Raw genomic sequence first — 23,839 nt, 5'->3', positions numbered from 1 at the left:
ACAAGAAAAGAGGATTCCCTGTCTGTCCCTGCCTTGCTGGGCTCTGCCCTGGCCCCACTCTGGTTCTCTCTCTGTCCCACTGCACGGTGGTCGCTGGTCTCTCTCTGGCTGAAGGAGCTGGGATTGTTCAGCCTGGGAAAGGGAAGGATTTGGGTGACCCAACTGTGGCCTTCCAGCAGCTGAAGGGAAGACGGAGAGAGATCCTTTCCAAGGGATGGAGGGACAGGACACACTGACAGAGCAGGGTTAGATGGGATATTGGGAAGGAATCCTTCCTGTCAGGGTGAGCAGGCCCTGGCACAGGTGCCCACTGGATCCCTGGCAGTGCCCAAGGCCAGGCTGGGCAGGGCTGGGAGCACTGGGACAGTGGGAGCTGTCCCTGCCATGGGACCTTTAAGGGATGCAGGGATCTTTAAGGTCCCTTCCACCCAAAGCATGGTGGGGTTACCTGTGCCTCGGTGCTTCTCTCCTCACCTGCTGCATCTTCACCTCCCCAAGGAACCTTTGCTGCATTTCAGACCGGGACCTAAAGCCCTTTTCACCCCACACAGCCCATCAAAATCCCCTCCCCAAGCCCCACGAGCTTCGGCCACAAAGGAACGAGTTCCTACAGGAAGCTCAAAAGAAAAAGGTTAAGGAGAAACATTGAGTTAAAAGTTTTATTCATTCAACATCTCACATTACAAATATTTAAAAATTATATGCATACTGGTATAAATAGTCATTTGCAAACTATTTAATAACATTAATTTTCACTAGCACTTCAACAAATGAACTCTTTAAAAAAAGTAACTTGTGTTATATAACTTAGAGTAGAACATACAAAAATATGAACTTAAACGTGAAAATGACTTTAATAAAAAATGAATTACCCTTATTTAAAATGCTATAATAAATACTACAACCTCCCCATACACAGTAAAAACTATATGGAAATTCAGCCAAGTAGTACAATTAAGTGACATACTTAAATAACTTTTCCTTCTGATAATATGAGCAATACATCGGGGGAAAAACATATTAGGGATTAGTAAAAACTAGACACCCACTTGCTAAAAGTTTCACTTCCAAAAAATATAACAAAAAAATCTGATGAAAATTATAAAAACTAATTATACTTTAAAATTTAAAAATATAAAAAATAAAACAGTTGAATACAATATTGTCCCAATTCTTACAATGCTATCACAGTAGCTTTAAAATAAGATAATAAAATAAAGCAAATGACCAAAACGTTTTATTCCATTTTTTTTAAAAATAATCTCAAATTTACATTAGTAGAAAGATTGATTTCTGATTCTTTTCTTTAGAAACACCAGCAAGAAAGAGGATTTACTAGAACAGTAGAAAATGACATTTTTAAATGTCTGCAATTAAAAACAAAGAATTACACTGCAAAGATCTTCCAGAAGTCTGAAATAGGTATTGCACATAACTTGAAGTTAACTTGCCACAATCCATCACATTCAAGTTTTAAATCACCTTTGAACAGAAGGTTTGAACTCTTCAAAAAACACAAGGGGTGAATTATCAAGTCTTTCCAACAGCATCCTTATAAAACGCTAAATTCAGTCACTGCAAGGTTGAAATTTGCATTCTGCAGAGGTCTGTGTATGGAGAAGTAGAGACTATACCAAAAAAGCACGGGGCAGTGGGGTTCCTTTACATATAAAATAATCAGAAACACTTTATTTTACATTGCAAAAATAACCATGGAATTACTCTGTCACTCCCCCGGGGAACGCCGCTGCTCATTAATGACACCCCCCCCACCGGCAGCTAATTACACGTTAATGAGCCTGGGGCTACACGGTAACCCCAGAGAGCCCCGCGCCATCGGGAGCTGGGCCAGCGCTGCTGAAGCACAGAGTAATGGAGAGAATTGTTTATGCCCTGTAAATCGAAGTGTAACCAAAGGATCTGTAAACACGCTTGTCACACAATCACAAGTGAATATTAGTAGAATAACGATTTCTTACATTAGTCATGCATACTAACATTACATGCCTGCCACCTAGCAGGCTCTCTTTTATTCTTTAAATATAATTTAAAAGAGCAGACACGGTTCTGCATCAAACACCTAACATCGATTCTTTATTAATAATAAAAATGGCTAAACATTCACCAAAAACGTCTGCATTTGTGTATAATTTTTAAAAACTCAGTAAGAAGCGGTAGACAATTTTGATGGTTCTTGACTTTTAAATTTCTACACTATATTTATGCATTTAAATTTCATGGGTCTAAAGACAAGTGTCATTTGTCACTTTCATGCTTTTTCTTCTTTAATTCTCAACTTTACATATACTATTTCTTAAATTATATGTACACCAAATACCTGGTGCTGGGCTAAGATGTTTAAGCAACATGCTTTCTTTTCTCTGCAGATTCTAAAATAGCATTGCCAGTGCACAACATCCATAATTCAAAATGTATGCAGAGCACTGAAATGTATAAAAAGCAGAATATAAGAAAATAAAATTTATTAAAATTATTTATATTAAAAAATGAAGTATATGAAGATCTCTCAGTAATAAAAGTACAAAAAGCTACTCTTTGCAATATGAAAAATTGAGGTATTGCATAAAGAGATATCCCGTCAGTGAAAAGTGTGCCTAAAAATGCTCACTGTTGGAAAAACAAGATATACAAAAGTAGTGCATAACAAATATACATTATGTGCATGACAAAATAAGTTAGCTACAAAAACACTGTACCGAAATTCAGCAGGTCATGTACAAAGGGAAAAAATTATTATTCAAAGCTAGTTCTCAAACAGTGTTATTTTCTTGTAATGGAAACCCACCTCACCTGTTTGCTGGGTAGGATCGGCACAATAGCACACCCCAAGCCACCTACAAGCATTAAAAAAATGAAAGGAACATTCCAACTAGAATTATGTACTTCAGAGAAAAAAAAGTCCCTGACAATCTACACAAGAGCACTCTGCATTTGCATTACTGTTGTCAATATTTTCAGGGATTTCAGTAAAAGCAGCTCCCTTGCTATACTTGACTAATAGACAGCAAATGTCTCCATTTTGACCTTTGGAACTTGGTAAGGTATCAGTTCATTAAAGCCTGTATTGAACAGAAAAACTGCTTCTCATAAAGATAATGGGGGCTGGGGGAAAGGGATGAGGGGGGCTTTGAAGGGAGCAGATGTTTTCCAAGCAGTGCCAGGGCAAATCTTTGGTTTGGGAGACTCTCGGGTGGTCCCAGGCCCCTGGGGCCGGGCAGAGATTGCCACAGAATCACTTTGTTTGCACACTGCTACATCCTTGGTGGAGAAGTTGGCCAGGGCATTTAGTTCAAAAGTATTAAAAATAAATTTTCAGAACTACTCCTTCATTGATCTGTTTCAAACTAAACCCTCTGCACCCACTCGTCAGCGTTCGCTTCGCGTGTCCTGGGCTGATGCTTCTCAAGGCAGGACTGAGTCCCAATAAAGCCGGCGTTAATTAGCGATGTTGGCACTTCCACCTGCGTGTCTTTATCTCCCCACAATCAGTTCTGAAGAGCTGGGATCTGAGCTGGGATTCTTTCTACAGGAAGAGTAAGAAAGGCATCTGCACACCTGCACCATTCCGTGCACAAAACTGGGCCGGCGGTGCAGAGCAGGATTTGGGAACTCCTTGGGTTCATGCCTTCTGTTACAGCTAAATTTGAGGGGACAGAAAACTGACTTTACAGCCAAGATGGGAAACCAATAAGCAGCCAATTTGAGTTTGTGTGCCACAATGGAATAGCAAAACTCCAGTAAAAATCAGTGATATCCTTGAGGTATCTTTAGGTTTTCTACTTTTTCACGTCAAAATGGAGAGCAAAGGCTGGCCCCTGATGAATGTTAGTATATTAGGATATAGAGTTATATATAGCCATCAAAAATAAAATCTATATATTTATCCTTCAGGAGAGGAAATGCCAGTTCACTAGTTGTCATTACTCTAGCTTTGGTAGGATATCTAGGGCTGTAACCAGACAATTGAGTTCTCTTAAAGAAAAAAAAGTGCACTCCCCCCTCAGTAGTAACTTTACTCAACTTTTACATTCAGGAATTCTTAAAATGTAATCACTTTGATGAAAATATAGTAAGCTCTGCCTATCTCGTTAGTAATTTGGATGTGGGTGGTAGCCAGAGGCACGGTCAGATACACACCGAGCTAAAATTTCAGCCTCAAAACCCTTAAAAGAGTTTAAAAGAAAAAAAACAAACAAAAAAGATCATTATTATAGTGCTGCTTCAACTTTGCTCATGCATTTCTGTTGCTTTAAACATGCTCTTTCCTGTTGGTAGGTAAATGCTAACTTCATCTGTTGCTGGAAAAATCCAAAAACAACAACAAAAAAATTAAAAAAGAGAGGCAAAAACAGGCTTCCCTGGGGGAAAAGTGTCAGAACAGACTGATAGTGTTATTGTTACACGGTTATTTAATAAAAGTATTATTATGTTCTTTATTAACAATAATTTAATTAAAAAACCAAAATACTCTATTGTTTCAATTCTCTTCTCTTAATATTTTTTCTCTCCTCTAAGAAAACGTTGCAGGAAATTAAGTGTTCTCTCGGTAGTAAAGACAAGAGAATGCAACTCACTTGCAACATGTTATCGATACGAAAAGGAGTTCCCAATACAGTTTTCAATGACAAGATTCTATAAAATACCCATTATAGGTCATTCTTTCATTAGACTATTGTTAAATTACAGACTACTACAAAAGGACATGCTGTGAGTGAGGGGCGGGGGTGGGGAGGAACAGAAGAGTGCACTTAATTGGAGGCCTGCAAATGAGCGATCCTTTAGTTCCAGCGGAATGAAATATGTCTCGGGCGGTCCCCTCCCTCCTTGACCAGGGGCTTGTGGAACTCCCTGCCGGCCCGGGAATGGATAGCAGCCCAGCAATATTCACAGTAATACTGCAGACACGTCACGTTAGCACAGAAGAACGGGGCGAACTTCCCGCCGCAGCGGGCGCCCTGACACTCGTCACACAGCTGATCGTCCAACACATATGGCTTAACTTCCACCTGCAGCCACAAAACGAGACAGTTGGTCATTCTTCAGTGCAAATTCTTAATCCCACACTTGTGTTTTAGCAGGGTACACAGCAGTTATGCAGTAGGGAACGTTAAAATTGAGATTTCCCCCTCATGACACCTGAATGTGGCTGTTGAACACCCCATATTCCAGGCACTTCAACACTTCTACCCCCTCTGTGATCCTTCAGAAAAACCCCAGAAATCAGTGCTGACCATCAGTCTGACACCTTCTGTCACTGATTCACAGAAACAACCTATTTACTGACACCAAAACCTGGGAGTTATTTTTGATATCCAATTAAGCTCTGTCCCTTTCAGGCAGGAATAGAAACTGTTTATACAACACTGTAACTGCTGATTAAATATGCACATGTGTCTGAATTTCCAGCATTAAGACAATTCATTTATCCTCTAAATAAACACTTCATTTCTGTATTTTTTCCATGGCTTAGTCCTCTCAGCAAAAGGAAATCCACCTGATCTTGTTGGGATCAAATGAGAGGCTTACCATGGGCCTGATGCCCTCCTACGCTGCTGGCATTAAGGGCCAGGTGACAGGCAGGAATTCAGAACAGCAGAAATAAATATAGGTACAAGTTCCTGCTCCAGAAGGGTTTGTGAACCTTCTCTGAAGCTCACTGAATGTGATGTTTTCACCAACATTTTCAAACACCCAGGCTGTGACTGGTATCTCTGCTGTTATCTCTGCATCTGGCCTGGGGCTGCTCCCCTCTGCACCTCACAGGCCTCAGACACACCTCAGGCAAATAAGGACATTCACAACTTTCTGGGTTTTTAAACCCACCCAATTTTATCACAGTCCAGATGGCACTGCAGTAGTTTGATGTCATTTTTGCTTACAGGACACATAAACTGCTCAGACAGAGCACAGCAGCCTTTTTAATGACTTGTTTTTCTCCTCTTTCAGCGCTAGAGTTGCATTTTCCAAAACCCTGCCCTGCCAACTCAGTCAATTTGTACAAGAGCAGAAGCAGGCAAATATTCCTAACACCACATTCCCCATCCCCTAATCTGTTCTGCAGTAGGAGGATTGGGATTTTTTCCTCAAAAATACTAAAAGGAGAAAGATGCCACACAGGCCTCCTTCATGTGGTGATTCTGCCCTGTTCCCTCTGCTCAGCCACCTTCAGAGGCCAAACTGCATCTCAGGTGTCCTTGTCACATTAATTCTGAGTGTGACAGGGCTGGAACTCTCCCTGAGCTGGGCGCAGAGGATTTCCCAGCTCCAGGGAAAGCCTCAGTTACAGCAGCTCCATCAGGCCCTCTCAGGGTGGGAGCCCCAGCCACTGAACCCTTCCTGTGCATTATCTCAGGGCACACCCTTTAGCAGCACTCCTTGCCCAATTTTACAGGAAATCCCTTCTTGTTACTGCTTTTTTTTTACTAATTTTATTTCTCTTTTTGCAGAAAAGCGGTATTGGAAAACTAAAAATAAATAGAATAGTTTAATAAAAACTAGTGGGGCTGTACTTTTACCTCCCTCATGCACCCAATTTCTCTTATAATGAATCCTCTCTGAGCATTATCTCCCCACACAAAAACTGCACAAAAAATGAGGAAATAGGGAGTGGGGGGAGAGAAGGAAGGGGAAATAGATTGCAAAATTTTTTTCTCAGAGTTTACAAGTACTTACTTAAATTTGTAGTCCCACCAGCTTCAATGGACCTATTCACCCAAGTGTCTGCTTATGCAAGCACAAGTTGCACAAGGGCAGCCCAAATTATTTGTTCAAAGCTGTACAGAACTTATTTCAGAGCCAAGATTAGAACAAAGACATTCCAATTCACAGGCCCACAGTCAAATTGTTGTTACAATTCTTCTGCTTTATAACCAAAGCAGAAGTGAAAAGATAATGGGCTAATCAGCCAAGTTTGGAGGTTTTCCACTGTATTAACTTTAAAATTAAGATCAGCAGTGACAGTCATGTAGGAAAAATCCAGAAACAAAGGATGAATTACAAGAGGAGATGTGAGCATCTGAGTTTCCCAAAACTGTGGTCTGAGTATCACTGTAACTGGCAGTTACATTTTACAGAGATAAAAAGGGCAGAAAGCAAAGTGCTGATCCATTTGGCAAATTGCTCTAATTTAAAATAATAAGAAATACAATAATAAAGGAAAGAAAGAAGCAAGCACAGCCTTTGCACAGGCTGTGGAGGGTGACTGCCAGGCTGCAGGGCACAGTAACAAGCTTACAAGGATGCTCTTGGACAGCTAGCACACATTGGGGTGGTTCTGCTTCTTCTCCCGAAGGAGGAAGAGCTGTGGCAGGCACCTCCCTCCCTGCATCTCACAAACACCCCAAACCCTTGCAGAGGGAGCATCTGAGGAGCTCAGTATTCTTGGAAAAGGCCAAGACAGCTGCCACACTTCCCACTACACTCAGCAACTCAAGAAAAGCCTTTTTCACAGTCACCTCCCACGTGCCAGCACCACCAGCTCCCCACCACTCCGCTTCCACCCCGTGCTGCATCCGAGAGGCACCAAAACCAGGATTAACCTGGTGTAACACTGCCAGCACGCCTCTGAGGCAGGGAGGGCGCTGGCAGGGGAGCAGGGGGAGCAGGCCTTACCCGTTTATCAATCTCTCCGTGCTGCAGCTGGACGAAGCGGGCGCTGATAGCAGCAATGTAGCTCTGTTGGTTGGAGAACGCCACCCGCCCGGCGCCCTTGGGGTACTTCAGCTCGGGGTCCGTGTCGATGCCGGCGTAGCAAACCCCGCCGTAGAGCCGGTCCATGATCATCGCCAGCTCCACTGCAGCACAAAGCAAAACCAAGCAGGGCTCTAGGCTGCTCCTTTCACTCACTGCACCACCTTGGGATGGTTTGTGTCCCCCAATATGTTACAAAGCAAAACCAAGCAGGGCTCTAGGCTGCTCCTTTCACTCACTGCACCGCCTCAGGATGGTTTGTGTCCCCCACTGTGTCACCACAAAGCAAAACCAAGCAGGGCTCTAGGCTGCCTCCTTTCTCTCACTGCACCACCTCAGGATGGTTTGTGTCCCCCACTGTGTCACCACAAAGCAAAACCAAGCAGGGCTCTAGGCTGCCTCGTTTCTCTCTCTGCACCACCTCAGGATGGTTTGTGTCCCCCAATGTGTCACAAAGCAAAACCAAGCAGGGCTCTAGGCTGCCTCCTTTCACTCACTGCACCACCTCAGGATGGTTTGTGTCCCCCAATGTGTCACAAAGCAAAACCAAGCAGGGCTCTAGGCTGCCTCCTTTCACTCACTGCACCACCTCAGGATGGTTTGTGTCCCCCAATGTGTCACAAAGCAAAACCAAGCAGGGCTCTAGGCTGCCTCGTTTCTCTCACTGCACCACCTCAGGATGGTTTGTGTCCCCCAATGTGTCACCACAAAGCAAAACCAAGCAGGGCTCTAGGCTGCCTCGTTTCTCTCACTGCACTGCCTCAGGATGGTTTGTGTCCCCCAATGTGTCACAAAGCAAAACCAAGCAGGGCTCTAGGCTGCCTCTGTTCACTCACTGCACCACCTCAGGATGGTTTGTGTCCCCCAATGTGTCACCACACTCAGAATTCCAGGCTGGCTTCCCCCAGTGCTCCCCAAACCAGGCTGCACATCCAACATGCCCAGTGCTGCAGTGTGTACCTGCTCGTAAAGGCCGAGGAACACCACCAACAAAAATGGTTTTTCTTGGGTCAAGAGGCTGGGAACCATCCATAACAAAATCACTATCACTAAGGTTCCAAGGCCGGATCTGAACCTATGGACAAAAAGCCTGTTTTTTTTAACCATTCACAATTCAAAGTGTCTCAGTAATATAAATTACAACAGAGTCCTACAGAGAAGAAAACTTCTTAAACAGCTGTACTTTCTAAACTCTACTTGTTCAGCAAAATGAAATGGTAACAAGCTCTCTTAAGACAGACCATTTGAGGATGCTAAATTTCATCACTTCCTTGTAACCCAAATTTCTGGGGAAAAAAACCCTCACCCTCTGCTCACACATTTACTTAATCGTGACTGAGCTGTGCTGTACAACCCCCTGGTCACACAGATCTGCACTGCTCCTGCTGTCCCAGCCTTATCTCAGTGCAGCAGGCTCCAGAGATGCCACTTCAGCTCCTGTGCTGCTTTCTATTTGGTTACAGCTGGCCAAAATTTGAAGCACAGGACTGGAGCAGAATTCTCCCCAACTACTGACAGACCTGCATCAGCTCCCCAGTCATTTGTATATTAATAATTTACAGTTCAATGCCATGGTATGACCTTTAAGCTTTATCTGTTACCTACAACACTCAATATGAATTCTACATGTTCATCATTAGCAAGCAAAAAATACCTGTCTGGAAATACATCTTTTTCTGATAAAAATAAGCATTGTAACTAGACTAAAAGCTTTCTTAGGTCTAGTTCAAAAGCAGTAAGTTGGTCTTTTCTCTTCTTAATTTGACACCTTAAAGAAATTTTAACATTAACGTTCTGAAGACAGAAAAAACTGCATGCGAAGAGCCCAATTTGTGATTATCACCCAGGAACTGTGCAGGCCCTGACAATTGCACCTACCGGTTTGTCTTTGATAGTGGGGCTGGAAACACAGAGATAGAGCTTTCCATCTTCTTCAATGCATGCATCAATCAGTGCCTGCACAGAGCTTTCATCTTGGAACAGCAAAAATGCATATCCTGGCCAAGGGAAAGCACAAACATCACTGCTGCTGTTTGTCTGCAGCATCAGAATTTCACTCAGAATTAGGTTTGACATCACGCTGCCACACAGGAGGGGAAAAGATTTAAGGTGCTCTCAGCACACATTTCCAACCCACAAGTGCTCTTGTTGATCATCTAAGGGACAAATCCTTCCCAGCTGCTGTGGAAGGCATTTCGTGCCTTTAAAAAGCTGTTACTACATGTACAATAACAGGGGAAAGAGGGAAAATGGAATAAAGTAAAAACAGGAAGTTAAGGAAGAATTCTTTTAGTGAATAATAACTGCAAAGCCATGTTTGAAACTTCACCAGTTAGAACAATCCCAAGGATTAAATTCTTTTTTCCCCCTAAACATTGTGTCACTGTCAGGCCAATCTTGTGCTTTACCACAAAAAATTATTCTAAAATCCTCATGCTATTGGCTTGCAGTATTTACCTTTAGGAGGGAAATAAGATTTGCTCTCTGCCTTGTGTGGCCAGTCTACAATCAAAGGTCCAAAGCGCCGAAAACTTGCAGTGATCTCATCTGGAACAGGACAGAAGGAAAAAAGGCATGACATTAAAATAAATTGAATTGAAGGCATTTGGAAGGCACTGATTTCAGGTAGCTTCATCCTATAAACAAACATTCTGTGACCCTCCAGGTTCAGCAGCTCACTGCAGTGCCCAGTAGCTGATGGGGGATCTTTGTGACAAGGCAGAACATCCTTATAAAACAAGACAGGCCAAAGCTCAAACTGTTCTTTCACTGATAATTATAAATAAAAGCTCATAACCCATTAATTCTCAGGAACTGAGCCACTGCATCTATACTGTTATAATAGTCTATTGCTCTCATGGGTGACATGAAATTCAGGTTACCACGTCACAGCAGTGCATTAGAAGCTCTGACACAAAAAAGTGGGGATTAAAACAATTCTGTGATTAAGAAAAAAACTTTTCAGCTTTATTGTTGCATTTCTTCTAACCACTATCCCAGCAGGCTCATAGAGAGAGAACACAGAGCTCTGGTGAAATGAAGCTTCACAACACCTGCACCTGACCTTTTAATTTTATTTTAATAACAACGGCAGCATTCTGCCACCTGTATTTGTCTGCCACCTGAATCTGTGCAGGGCATCCTGAGGCACCAGGGGTTTGTGCATTCTGCCACCTGTATTTGTGTGATGAACCACCACAAAGCCCTGGTGTCTCAGGACGCCCTGCACAGATTCATTCCTGTTGGGTTCTCACCATGCACAGGTCAGGAGCCACCACAGAACAAAAATCATTGCTGGAAACAACCTCAACCACACAGGAGCAACCAAACAGAGCTAGGACTTGCTGCCCCACACAGACCTTATAAAACTATGAGCAGCTTTTCCTGCTGCTGACTTCTGGGGCCTGTACAATGATTGCAATGGATTTATGAGTTTCCACAGGTGATATTGGCATGTTTAATTTTGTACTTTTGTACTTTTTATCCTGCTGCAGTCAGCTTAATGTGTGGACGTGTGATTTTGTGATTCTGTTCTTTGTGGCCGTACACCACAGCCTAAACTCAGGAGAAAGACCCATTTCCACATCAAAGCTTGGAGAGCAGCAGTTGGAGGGGAGACAACCCACCTTGCGTTGGTCAGCATCGACTCCGATTTATTAATCAATCAATCACCTTTTATAACAGTGTTAATCAAGTTCATGCATATTGCAAAATCTGAGCTCACAATAGGTCAGAGATAACATACCAACTCCACCTTATGTTTCCAATACCAAGATTTGGGTTCTCAAAATTGTTCTTGCTTTCTCAAAACAGCCAAAGATAGAACATCCACTTGTTATGAGAAAGCTGCCTGAGAACTCTGATGTGCAAAGCTCTCAAGGCCTTCATGTTTGTCACTTTTACCTGTAGTTAAAAATAACCTGAGAACTTCTGCTGTTCACAGAAACAGGCTGTGAGAACCTGCTCCTCACAGCTGCTTTCTAGGCCATCCCTGAAAAATCTCCAACACCATCCCTGAGCTGGCAGAGCAAGGCTGAGCCCTGGGTGGGTATTGGGATATGAATCCCAATATTACCAGTTAGATTGTGCCTGGGCCAGTCTGAGCCTCGCTGCTGAGCCAGAGGCGGCTCCTGTGGTGCTTCACCCCAGAGACACCTTCAGCTTGCTGATGGTTTCAGCTGGGCACCAAACAAGTCCAGGCTTGTTAGGGACTCCGTTTACCTTAGGGAGAGGCTTCAGGCGAAGGTGAAGAGAAAAAGGGAGGGATTCTGCCGGAGGGTTATATGCCGTGGTTTATTCCATGGTTACAGAGGTCTGAATCTTGGGAAGAGCTCCAACAGAATGGCGAGCACATGGCCGGACTCACCTTTTAATCTCAGGGGGTGGGGAGGGGACAGGTGAGCCACCAACCAGGTGGGAGGGGCAGGGACCTAGACAGGCCAATGGCCTCTGGGCCTGAGGGGCATCCTTTGAGTTTGCCCAACCACAGGACGCCTTTGCTGGCATGTTAAGCCTGATTGACAGGACTCACTCAGCAAGGGGCAAGGGGAAAGGGGAACGGGTATTGGCACACCTGGGAATCTAAAACAGGACAGTACAACACAGCACAACAGGTGGGGTTTTACCTTCATCGATGTCGGGAGGCAGCCCGCCCACAAAGACCTTGCGGGAGTAGCGCTCCACGCGCTCCCCGTTCTGGTGCGAGAAGCAGTGAGGGGAGCCCAGCCCGCTGTGCAGGCTCTGATCCCCGCGCCCATCGTCCAGGAACCCATCCTCCATGGGGAACAGCGAGGACTGACCTGAAGAGGGGGGTGGAAAAAAAGAAAAACAGGGAAAAAAAAACCATACTAACAGAACAAAGCGCACACTGTTGGAATAATTGGGGAAAATGCACCAGTTGCTGCATCAGCAGAACTGGGAGTGATTTGCCCTCTGAATGAGCAGTTATGTTCTCGATTTCATTGCACCCTTTCAGTTTCCAGCATCATCCAGCAGCTCAAATGCTTCATTTCAGAGGAAAGGTTCCTCCTCATAACAAACCAGGATTTCTAATGGGTGCTCGAGCTGACTGCTTTCTATAATATTTTGTGTTTCCAATGAAGTTTCTTTTAAAAAGTATAAAAAGGGAACGGAACAGCCAATTTGGTTTCTGGGGCTCTCAAAATATCAAGCCATCTATTCCATTTTCCAGTGAACAGCTTCTTCCAGGGAACAGATAAAATTTCAAGGTGAAAATGGGAAAACAAGAATTCTACCAGTTAAATATATTACACATTTAAATTACCTGATATCAAAACACATCATAAACCACCCACTAGTAAATAACAAAAATAACCTGATGAAAACATTACTCTGTCATTTACTGCAAAGATTGAAAATTTTGTCCCCCCTACAACTTTACTTCAGTGTTACAAGAGTTTTGTTAATGGCCTCACTCTAAGAGAAAATGTTGTAAAATGAGAAATGTTCCCCTTGCAGTCCAGCATCTTTCTATGACAATCCTTTATCATAGAGTTCCTTAATAATATTTCTTTTAAATAAGGTTCTTTTAAATGCCACAGTATAATAACATAAATAGAGCACAGGAGTTGTTCTCTGCCATGAATTCCCTCTTTAATTCAATATTCAACAGCTACACAGCAAACTGAGACTTCTATTCATTTAAGGAGCATTTTAGGAATAAATATATATAGGGAGAGTAAGTAATGAGGCATGCTACAAGTTCTAGGATACATTTCCTTTTGTCTATGATGTGATACACTGTGTCTGTTTTTTCAGGATTCATCCCAATCTACACAGAAATATACTGGTGAGGTTAATTTATCCTGTTTTTTCTTCCTCCCCTTGAAAGAACTTGGTTTTAAAAAGGAAAACATCTTGAAAACAGAAAATCTGACCAAGATACAGACATTTCTGTGACAAAAATCAAACAGCTAAAAAGCTGAAAGGAAAAAAAAAAAAAAGTAATAAAATCCACAGTCCATAGAATTTCTACGAATAAAAAATGGAAGGCTTGGTCAGGATGCCTTATTTGAAATTTCAAGGATCTTTTACACACCTTTAATAAAAACAACAGTCAAGTATAATCAGGCCTCTCTCTGTAGCTGGGCAAACCTCATTCCTGCTGTGATTATAATATTGACTTCAGCCTTGTTTTTCCCTAAGGAACTGCTGCACATGGGATTTGTTTCATCTCTTCAGACCCCAATCCTGCAGGTATTGTTGGGAGGGAGAAATTCCCAACCCTAACTCCCCTTCCCAGGCTCCTCAGCTGCTGCTGGAGAACTCCAGCAGGTCAGACACTCACTCCATCAGCACCCAAAATTCCCAAAATGAACTCCTCCAGCATTGGCATTCATAACACACACACCCACAAACACAGCAACACAGCCCCCAGGGTCACAAACCATCCAGGTGATGTCCACTGTGATCATTTCAGCTCAGCCACTCCCTAATCCACTTAAAATGCTGATTTATGGCATGCAGACCATGTAAATGTATGTGAAACTGCTCCCTTATAAGCTTCAAGTTTGGACTTTGCCCTCTAGTAAAAACTGAATGTTATTTCTCCCATGAGACATTGTCAACATTAGAAAATTAAAGAGGAATATTGTTACCTCGCCTTCTCCCATATGTCCTTGCTGCATGTTAAATGAGAAAGAAAACAGCCTTTCAATCATTGTTATAAGGACCAAAAGACCTCGTTTTATTGCCTTTATACTGACTCAGTGATTCTCAAGGCTTTGCAGATGCAGGTTATTTTAAATAAGTGTTCACAAGCTGCCCCTCCCACCCCCATGGCCTCCTCAGCCCAGCTCTGTTACTTACTGATAAACCACGGTGACAGGAGCCTGGCCAAGTGCACGTGGATAATCCAAGACACTTTTGGAAGCAATTTTAGCCCTGAATTTGCACATTTATTTGTTTATTTGAGCTATTCCTGGGGGTGTGCCTATAGGCAAATGGGTCTGTCCTCATGCCCCGCACTGTCCCTGCCTTGCCAAGCTCCACAATATTCCAACACTGCTCTCCACCCGAGCTGCAGGAGAAGCCCTGACACGAGGAAAAGGAAAGATTGGTGTGATACTTTCTGTTTTGAAATCAGGTTGCTTTGCACAACCCACAAAATCCTTGGTTCAATTCTGACTGGCACAGAACCAGCTGAAAAACTGAAAATCAAGGAGAAAATTGGGCCACTGAAGTTGCCCTGGGAACTCAGCAGTGTGTCCAACAGGATGGATTCTCTCACACTAACCCAGGACACTGTGCTGGAATAATTTGTTACCCACTCATTTCTACTTTTCATGTTTCAGAAGAAATCAATTCTACCCCTACAAACAAGAGCATTTGCTGTGCTGGCTTGCAAGAACCCATTGTCAGAGCACGGCCAAACTTTCTAATCAAACTTGCACATTCTTTCTCTTTTAATCTCATTAAAATCTCTTTCTGAAAGCAGGCCAAGTGTTTTCAAAACTTGGATTCTTCCTGGCAAGTGCTGTGAGAAACTCTGAGCACATCATGTGTTTGATTTTGCTTCCCCATTCAAAATTGAGGCCGGCAATTAGTTAAAGCATTTAAATATTTGTAAACCACAACAATACAGGAGTCATTTCCTCTTTCCAAATAAAAATTGTATCAATCCAATTTACTTCATGACTATTTAACATCCATAAGATCATTTCATTCCTCTGGTGGAGACTCACAATTAACACCAAGAACACAAATGAACAAACCCTGGTTTTCAGACATTCCTGAGGCAAAGGTTTTATGGGAGAATCTTAAGGGCTGAGGGCCTTTCCAAGTACAATTTTTCCATGGTAATTTTGAATTTTGAAAGGCAGGATGTGGGATCTCAGCACCTCAGGACTGAGGTGCCGAGCTACTGAGACCACCCTTGGGGGGCCCGGGAGTCCTGGAATGTTCCAGAAGTGTCTGGTGGCTGGACTTTGACCCTACACGGGAGACGACACCTGTATGAGGATAGGAGGGTTTCACCGGGGTGAATGGCGAAGGGATTAGTTAATTAGAGGGTGAGACACAGGGTTTAGGATTTCTGTACAGGGGGGTTTAGAGAAGTAAGATGGAGGAATTGAGGCGTGTCCTGTCCTTCTTCTTCTTCTCCTCCATCTTCTGTGGTGATGGTGGCACTTTGGGATTGGTCATTACTGAAAGTGCACTGGGCAATAAGAATAAAAAGGATTGGGGAAAAATGATAAATATTGTACACGTAACTTTGGGTATAAAGATAGGTGGCTGCCCCGGAGGACAGCACAGTGTGCTCATGGCTGACTGCTGAGCAGAGCTCTGTCGGGCCGAAAGAAAATCTTTTAGATAAACAATTAATAAACATAAAAACCGAAAGAAGAACTGAAGCCTCTTCTCGTCCTTCGATACGCGGCTGCCCCAAGGCCACTCCGGGCCTTTCCAGGCCATCCAAACAGCCGAAAACCGGACAGCAGGAGGCTGATACAGTCCTCAAAGGAGAAATGGAAGGAAATGACAGAGCATCAGCAATCTTGCTGTGTCCCTGCCTGAGCCCAGCAGCCTTTGCACGTTTTGGAGCACATGGAGCACTCGCCAAGGCAGCTCTGCCTATAAAGCCAGAAGAATCCTGCTGGTGGTTTCTGAATTACTGACAAAACCACAGAGCCTCCTTCTCTCTGTACCCTCAGCGTGGCCAGGGCACTCCTCACAGCCTCCCACCCGAGCCACCCCACACAACAGGACAAAACAACACCCCAAAAAACCTCAGCCACCAGCTAGGTGCCAAACACTAGGTTTGGAGAACTAAATACTATGATTTTTTTTTCCCCTCTTCCTCTTCTTAATTTGCCTCTTGTTTTCAGTGTTTGCTTCACATCTAAGCCACAAAATACCAACATCTGACATTTCAAAACATTTCTCAGGAGCCACAGTTTATCAACTGGCCCAGCACAGCACAGATACAAACTTTCTCTGCTGCCTGCATGCAGGGTTCATCACACGCCATTAATTTCACACAATGTGAAACTCTGTGAAATACAAACAGCATTGAGGCAAGGAATGCTCTCTTGGCAGGCCAGGAAGGCAGCTGAGTCCCCCCTTCTGGCTTTCAGAAATTCAGATTAAGAGAAGGCTTTGCTACACCAGTACCCAGCTAAGCTGCTGCACAAATGAAGCCTTGAACTGCCACCAACAGAGGAAAAGGTTTAATTTGTACATCACAACACTGGCTCATCCTTTGCTGGGAAATGAGACAACTGCAGCCTTGCTTTGGATTCCTCAAAGCTGCTTTTCCCTTCCCCATTTCTTCAGTGCTTCAGATAATTGCATAAAGAGCCCAAGATTTATTTATCTCGTGAGATATCGGAGCAAGAATTTTGCTACAAAACCTAAAAAATACAAAGTGTTCGTGCAACAGGCTCAACTGCTCATTAATAACCAACTCAGAGATGTTTGGTCAATAAAATCAGCCTGAAATTTAAAATTCTATTAGCAGCTGCTTCAATTATTTTGTCTCTTCAGCCCTCCCTTTATTTCTGTGTTGGAAATGAAGCCATAGAGAAAGTCAATGATCAAAATCTGCTGCTTTTACTTTCATTTCAAGGAACATCAGGAATAAGCAACCCACTCAGATTTTATTTGTCCTCTCCTCATTTGAGACACTTTATGGGCTCCTGGTCCCCTCCCTTTCTCCTTTATTCTTTTAGAATTCATATATTTTGTGTCTATACCTCCAATTAAATGTGCTGAGCTCTCTTCCCTCTAGAGGAAGAAGCATCACAAAACCTGTCAGCACATTGGGTATAACCCCACAAACACATTCTGCTGAAAAACCCTGAAAATGCTCCAGGGATCCTAAATCACTCAACCCCCAAACCTGCTCCAAGTTTGTGCTGCACAAAGTGTGCCCAGGTTGGGCACCTGGTTCCTGCTGATTCCAGGTGTATTTTGTATTTATACCATTTGTAAAATGTTACATAAATGGGGAGAAATGTCAGAGACAAGATTTTCTTTTTCTTTATTTTAAGGGGTATAATAAGGTTTTCTCTATTGTTGCTAACATTGGTGAGCAGTTGTTTATGTTGGAAAGTAAATATGACCAATATCAGAGAGTTTCAGCCTTTCTCTGAAACTGGAAAGGTGATTTGGGGCCAGGCTGTTTTTTGTTTCCCTAAAGACTTACAGAAACAGAAATATCAAAGCTCCACAGGATTATTTCTAAAAGTGAGCTGGATATCCTTGAATCTACCAGAGAAAACATTTTGACTTGCCTGAATTTTACTTTTAAATTCTAGAAAAATAACTGCAGCACAATCTGCTTCAGCCATTATACCAGCAGAGCTTTTTTCCTACATTTTTTACACTCAACTGTACTTTGCAATTATATCAAGATTGCCAGCTCTGTGCACGAGGCCATGACAAACATGAACTCCAATATTTCAGTGCCTTTTTTCCCCCAGTACTCTCTGAGGGCTGGTTCTCACTCCAGAGGGAGATTTTATCATCACTTTGTATTTCACAACACATTTCACACGGATCACATGGTTGCCACAGGTAAGAGGACATTTCACAAGAGGTTCTGTAAGGTCACCTCAAGCCCTGTTTCACCAGGGAACAAATGAAACATCTCCTTAACCAAACCAAGGGCAGAAAAGTTAAAATTCTAAAGAACAATGCATATTTAAATGAGCTCTATTAAAATTAGACACCCAAGCAGGGATTTTGCAGAGAGCTAGATACACTTTGTTAAATCAGAACATAAAAAATCTCATCTACCTGCATGTATTACACACAGAAGTATTTCCTTCCATTTAACAGACCCTTACAATTTAATTCTTAGATGACATTTTCAGCTTGAAAGCAGATAATGTCATGGAAAGTTGTTTGTCCTCAACTGGAGTGATGGGACAAGGGGGAATGGCCTCAAAGTGACAGAGAGAAGGTTTAGGTTAAATTCTGGGAAGAATTTAATTTCCTGTGAGGGTGGGGAGGCCCTGGCACAGAGAAGCTGAGGCTGCCCCATCCCTGGAAGAGCCCAAGGCCAGGTTGGAGCACCCTGGGATGGTGGAAGGTGTCCCTGCCATAGCAGGGGGATGAAATTAAATTATCTTTAAATTCCCTTCCACCCCAAACCACTCTGTGACTCTGAGGTTCTAAGGCAGGCCAAAAAAAAGTTCTCTTTTTGATGCATTCCTTGATTTCAGTTCTAAAACACAAAAGGATCAGTCACCAGTTCCAGGAGTGTTAACTGAGACATTTGCATGTGTGCAGGAGCATTGCCCAGTCCAGGCATTAATCTCATTCCAGGCAAATTATTGCAAGCACATGATGTGGAATTACTGCATGCTGAGTGTGGAACAGCAGCCCAGGACACCTGATCCAGGAGAAATGCTCAATACAGAATAAACTGAACAAAATGCTAACAAATCTGCACTGACAGTGAATGTATTCCATGTCAGAACTTTGCATTTCACAGCCCCAGCCATCTCTGACACTGTCAGATGAGATCCATGTCCTAAAAATGGTTTTCTAAACCAAGACACTAAAAGGGAATATGAGAGATTCCCTTTTTTGTGGATTTCAAGCACTACCAAACTTCAAAGAGTGAAAACTATTCCAATAATATTTTGTTAATCTTAAAACAGTCCTACAAAAGTGAAGCAGCTCTGTACATCTGAGGAATGTATATTTGACACACTTTCAGCAATGTCAAAGTCAGCATGAAACCAGCAAAGAAGCCAAAATTTTGCTGCACAGTAAAACCAAGGATTAGCACCTTTGGAATTACTAAACCTGCAAAATTAAGCAGCAGAGTTGCCAAAACTTGTACTTCTCCTCTTAATTTACTTTTAAAGAAACACAAAAGAGATTCTAAAAAACATGTTGTTAAATACAGCTCTACCTTATGTCCAAAATGTCCAAACAAATGCTGAAAAACAGGAGTACTATTGTAGATGCAAATATTATGCTTTATTTCAAGTAAAGCCAGATGCCTCAAGACAAGTATTTACCATTCCTTCTGTCAAGAACAGGAACAAAATGAAGTTTCTGTTATTCCATAGCACTCAAGTACAGGTTTGACTAGAATCTTTAATTTTCAATTCCAGGTCACTGTCACAAAACAACTGACAGACAAAAAGCAAACAGGTTTCTTTCCTTCAGAAACCCTGTGGAGAATCATCCTGCCAACTCCTTTGGTAAGTAACACTGTTTTACCTGTGATTTTGTTGAATTAATTGGGTTCACATGGTAGAAAGGTAGAAGCTGAGTGAGTGGCAGGAAGCAGATTCTCAGCATAATAGCTGCAAACAGGGAGTGTTGACAACTTTCTACATCAAATAAGCAGGGCTGGAGGGAGGCTGAGAATGCTGAAAGCAAAGTTTCTGTTTCCAAGGCTTTGCAATGAGCTGCAAGGTTTTAGGGCTTTCATCTGCCCCACTGAGAGATGGGGCAGTCACAGGCAGGAAAGAATTACCCTTGGGGGGAAGAAGCTCTCACACCCTTATCCATTTCTGGAGATTTTCCAAAGCCACCTGGATGTGTCCCTGTGCCACCTGCTCCAGGGGTGATCTCCAGAGGCCCCTGGCATCCCCTGATTCCCAGGCAGGGACAGGAGGGACCATCCTGCTCCAAACCCAGCTCTGCCAGCAGCTCCTGGGCTGGGCCACTGAGCCAAAAAGCCCTGGCCGTGCTTCCAGAATGACCCAATCATTTGGGTTGGAAAAGGCCTCCAAGGCCATGGAGTGCAAGCTGGGACTGATCCCAGTTTTGTCAGCCAGCCCAGAGCACTGAGTGCCACATCCAGGCCTTGACCCCTCCAGGGATGGGCACAGCTCAAGCCTAAGGGTGAAGGGGAGATGGGGTGAAAAGATGAACTCTGGAAATGCTGAGTTCAGTCTGTGTGAGGGCTGTGAACCCAGCAGCAGTGTGAGCTCTGCTGCTCTGTCACACCAACAGGGCCCTGGACTGAAGGGACCTCCAGACAGGATTTTCCTCCCTTTCCACAACCACTTAACTACCCCTGAAATGTGACAAACCCAATTCAGGCTCCTTCATCTCAAAACTACAAAAGCTTCAAAGGCAACTTTGAAGTTTCTTTGCTATAAAACAACAGAACACAGAGAAATCTCCTAAACCAACCTGCTACAAATCCTAGACACAGCTCCAGCTTTGTCTACCAGGGATCAATATTTGTTCCTTAATTCCAATTATATTCCAGGGGGATACTGCAAATCAATTTAGTGGGAGCTTTAAATATTGTATGCATTTGATTACAACTCTTCTCCAGGATCCCCCACAGGGTGTGAGATAAGAAACCAAAAGCAGAGGAGCAAATCATGGAGCAGCATGAGGAGACTGGATGTTAGTTGGAATTATCCTGAATTTCAGGAGAGCAGGCACCCTGCTGCTCATGGCACTGAGCTCTATTTTATATTCATGTATGACTGCTGCAAAATAGACACCAAGTTATAAAAACATCCCATCTTTTGCCTCAATACATCTTCCAGTTTATGATATGGAATAATTGGCAGCATTTATCTTTTGAACACTTCGAGTATTCCTGCATTCACTTGAAAAATAAGGAATGAAAGGCAGAGTTTGCAGCTGGGAGAAGGAAAAGCATTACAGGAATCAGCTTCTCAGCCACAAAACAACTTCAAACGTGGAAACTTCATTAATGACAGAATTTCTGACAGGAGGAATGGGATGTCATATGCTAAAAATTGCTAGATAAAATTTATCTTGTAAGTGACAAGAACAATTTATTGAACCTAGTAGAGAATTTATTGAACAACTTATGAGAAGGTGTAAAACCTTCCCAAATCTCTGCTGTCATGGTTTGTCTCTGTGCTCCTGGCCTCTTTATGTGCAGCATTTCCCCCCAGGAGCTCTGCTGTCTGTCCACCCCATCAGCAATTCCTGCACCAGGAATTCTGTCCAGGCTTTTCCTGCATCACCTGTGATTTGCAAGAGCTGCATTTACACTGCAAGATCTAAACCTGCAGCTCCTTAAGTACAAGAATAGGTTGAAAGCAACTTATTTTAGTCTGTGGAAGGAATGATCACAAGACAGCCTGGAATGCAACACGAGGCCTTGGTTCCTTTTTTAACCATCCTCTTCATTCACTCCCAAACAAGAAGGGAACAGGAACACAAGCAAGTCAACAGAGGAAAGGCTGAGGCAAGGGGGATTGTTCAGCCTGGAGAAGAGAAGGGTTTGGGGTGACCTCACTGTGCCTGAGGGAGCCAACAAGGAACAAGGAGAGGGACAATCTCCAAGGGATGGAGCCCCAGGACAAGGGGGAGTGTTCTCCCACTGCCAGAGGGCAGGGATGGATGGGATATTGGGCAGGAATTGTTCCTTGGGAGGGTGGCAGGCCCTGGCACAGCATCCCTGGCAGTCCTGGATGGGAACTGGAGCAGCCTGGGACAGTGGGAGGTGTCCCTGCCATGGCAGGGGTGGCACTGGATGGGCTTTAAATCCCTCCCAACCCATTCCATGGCTCTGGGATGGAGCACACTCAAGGCTCTGCACTGCAACATTTCCCCATTTTTCCAGTGAAGAGCACAGGTAGGACACTCATTTCCCACTAACATCTGACAAAACTGTACTACACACTTCCCCACACCAATCCAAATGGGAAGAGAAAATGAAAACATTATTTTACAGGAATCCCCATTTCCCCTGCCTGGATTCAAAAGTGCTGCACAGCACCAGGCACCAGCAGGATTTATTGAAGCACATATTTATACAAGTACATATTTATCCAAGTATCCCCACATTCCATGCACAACATTTATCCTTCCCTCACGCCCAGCCTGAGGGCTGAGCTGGATTGCTGCTAATGGGATTTCTGAGTAAAGCTGCAATAGCACTCCCTGCAGCTCCTTTGCCATGTGCCTGTGTGCAGGCAGCATCACCTGCCAGCCCCACCACCAACACCGAGTGCAACAAACCTGCCCTCCCCCTGAGCAGCCTGAATTCCAACACACAAAGCACTAATCCACTCTAAAATGTGTTTTCAAAGTCACCTCAGCAATAGTTGTTATCATTCTGGATTTAAATAAGTGGGTACTCAATACAAAAATTCTATATGCATCATGATTCTTTCTTGAAGTATCTTAAATAATTGATGCAAAATTCAGATTTTAGTCACTCTTGGGTTTAAGCAATGACTGCTCATGACAAAAGAAGTTATGACTTTCTTAGGACCAATTTTTTCCCTTTGACACTCACACCTCAGCACTCACCTCCTTATTTTGCTCAAAACTCATCCCCTTTCTCATTACACCCATTTTTTCTTCAACTCCAGTTTTAAGAAAAGCACTTCAGGCTTTTCTCCCTGCTTCTTTCATGCCATTTCAAGGCTCACAAACACGACAGCAGAAATCATGCAAAACGTGGCTGACAAAAGACTCAAACGATTCAACATCAAGGCAAAAAGTGAACAAAGTGAGCAAAAAGCAAAAAGCCAGGTAGTTTGAGCAGTTTGGGCAGGGAGACAGGAGAGTTCAGTGGCTTCTAAAACAAGGACCAGACACCACTCATGAAATACAGCTCCAAATTAAAGACAGCTTTGAAGATGATCCAGAATGGTCAGAGATTATCAAAGCAAGAATTCAAGAAAAAAACCCCAAAAAACCCAAACCAAAACCTACTTGGTGGACAGTGACATGAAACAAAGCAGAAGATTAAACACACTTCTAAAAAAAAAAAGGGATGGAATTAATTTCACGAGGCCACAAATATAAAAAAAGAAAGCAAGAAAACCCTAGAAAGGTTTTAATCAGATTAGCAAGGCTGCTGTCACGGCATTCAGAACGATTTTGTTGGCTGTGCCACTTCTGAAGATCAAATCACCGAGGTAGACATGAAAATATTCAGCACTATTTCAATGTTCTGCAGTGTTTTAAAGAGCTCTGACTGCCACATCATTTACAGCACACACATTCCAAGGAAATATCTTGTCTGAGAAGTATGAGAGGCATTGAATTTTCCAGCAGGCTCTGGAGATGGGACAGCATGGCAAGGGGCCTGGGAGAAGTGAGTGGACACAAAAACACAGGTCTGCTCCAGTGAACTGCACAGCAATCCTACACTGATGCCCAAATTGGATTAAGATCAGAAAACCCTGGGATTTTTGTA

General features: G+C 43.2%; 1 protein-coding gene across 3 annotated transcripts in view; it reads right to left on the bottom strand.

Moving 5' to 3' along the window:
• Positions 1-645: 645 nt before the first annotated feature.
• The window catches only part of CPEB4 (cytoplasmic polyadenylation element binding protein 4), a 39,810-nt gene continuing 16,616 nt past the window's right edge, over positions 646-23,839 (bottom strand). Inside the window, exons 3-9 of one of the 3 annotated variants that reach the window (XM_005492891.4) lie at positions 14,328-14,351; positions 12,336-12,509; positions 10,168-10,257; positions 9,589-9,707; positions 8,671-8,785; positions 7,633-7,814; positions 646-5,027 (exon numbers count right to left, since the gene is read on the bottom strand). In XM_005492891.4, coding sequence (XP_005492948.1) covers positions 4,800-5,027; positions 7,633-7,814; positions 8,671-8,785; positions 9,589-9,707; positions 10,168-10,257; positions 12,336-12,509; positions 14,328-14,351 — 932 coding nt within the window. In that variant the 3' untranslated portion in view covers positions 646-4,799. Of the gene's footprint in view, positions 5,028-7,632; positions 7,815-7,930; positions 7,958-8,554; positions 8,786-9,588; positions 9,708-10,167; positions 10,258-12,335; positions 12,510-14,327; positions 14,352-23,839 lie in introns of those variants that run through there. The other 2 variants (XM_005492892.4, XM_074551909.1) reach the window with 2 other exon arrangements.

The sequence above is a fragment of the Zonotrichia albicollis genome, chromosome 15 (genome assembly GCF_047830755.1).
Source record: "Zonotrichia albicollis isolate bZonAlb1 chromosome 15, bZonAlb1.hap1, whole genome shotgun sequence".
NCBI lineage: Eukaryota > Metazoa > Chordata > Aves > Passeriformes > Passerellidae > Zonotrichia > Zonotrichia albicollis.
The sequence above is the reverse complement of the archived record's forward strand: the minus strand, read 5'-3'. Positions and strand labels throughout refer to the sequence as shown.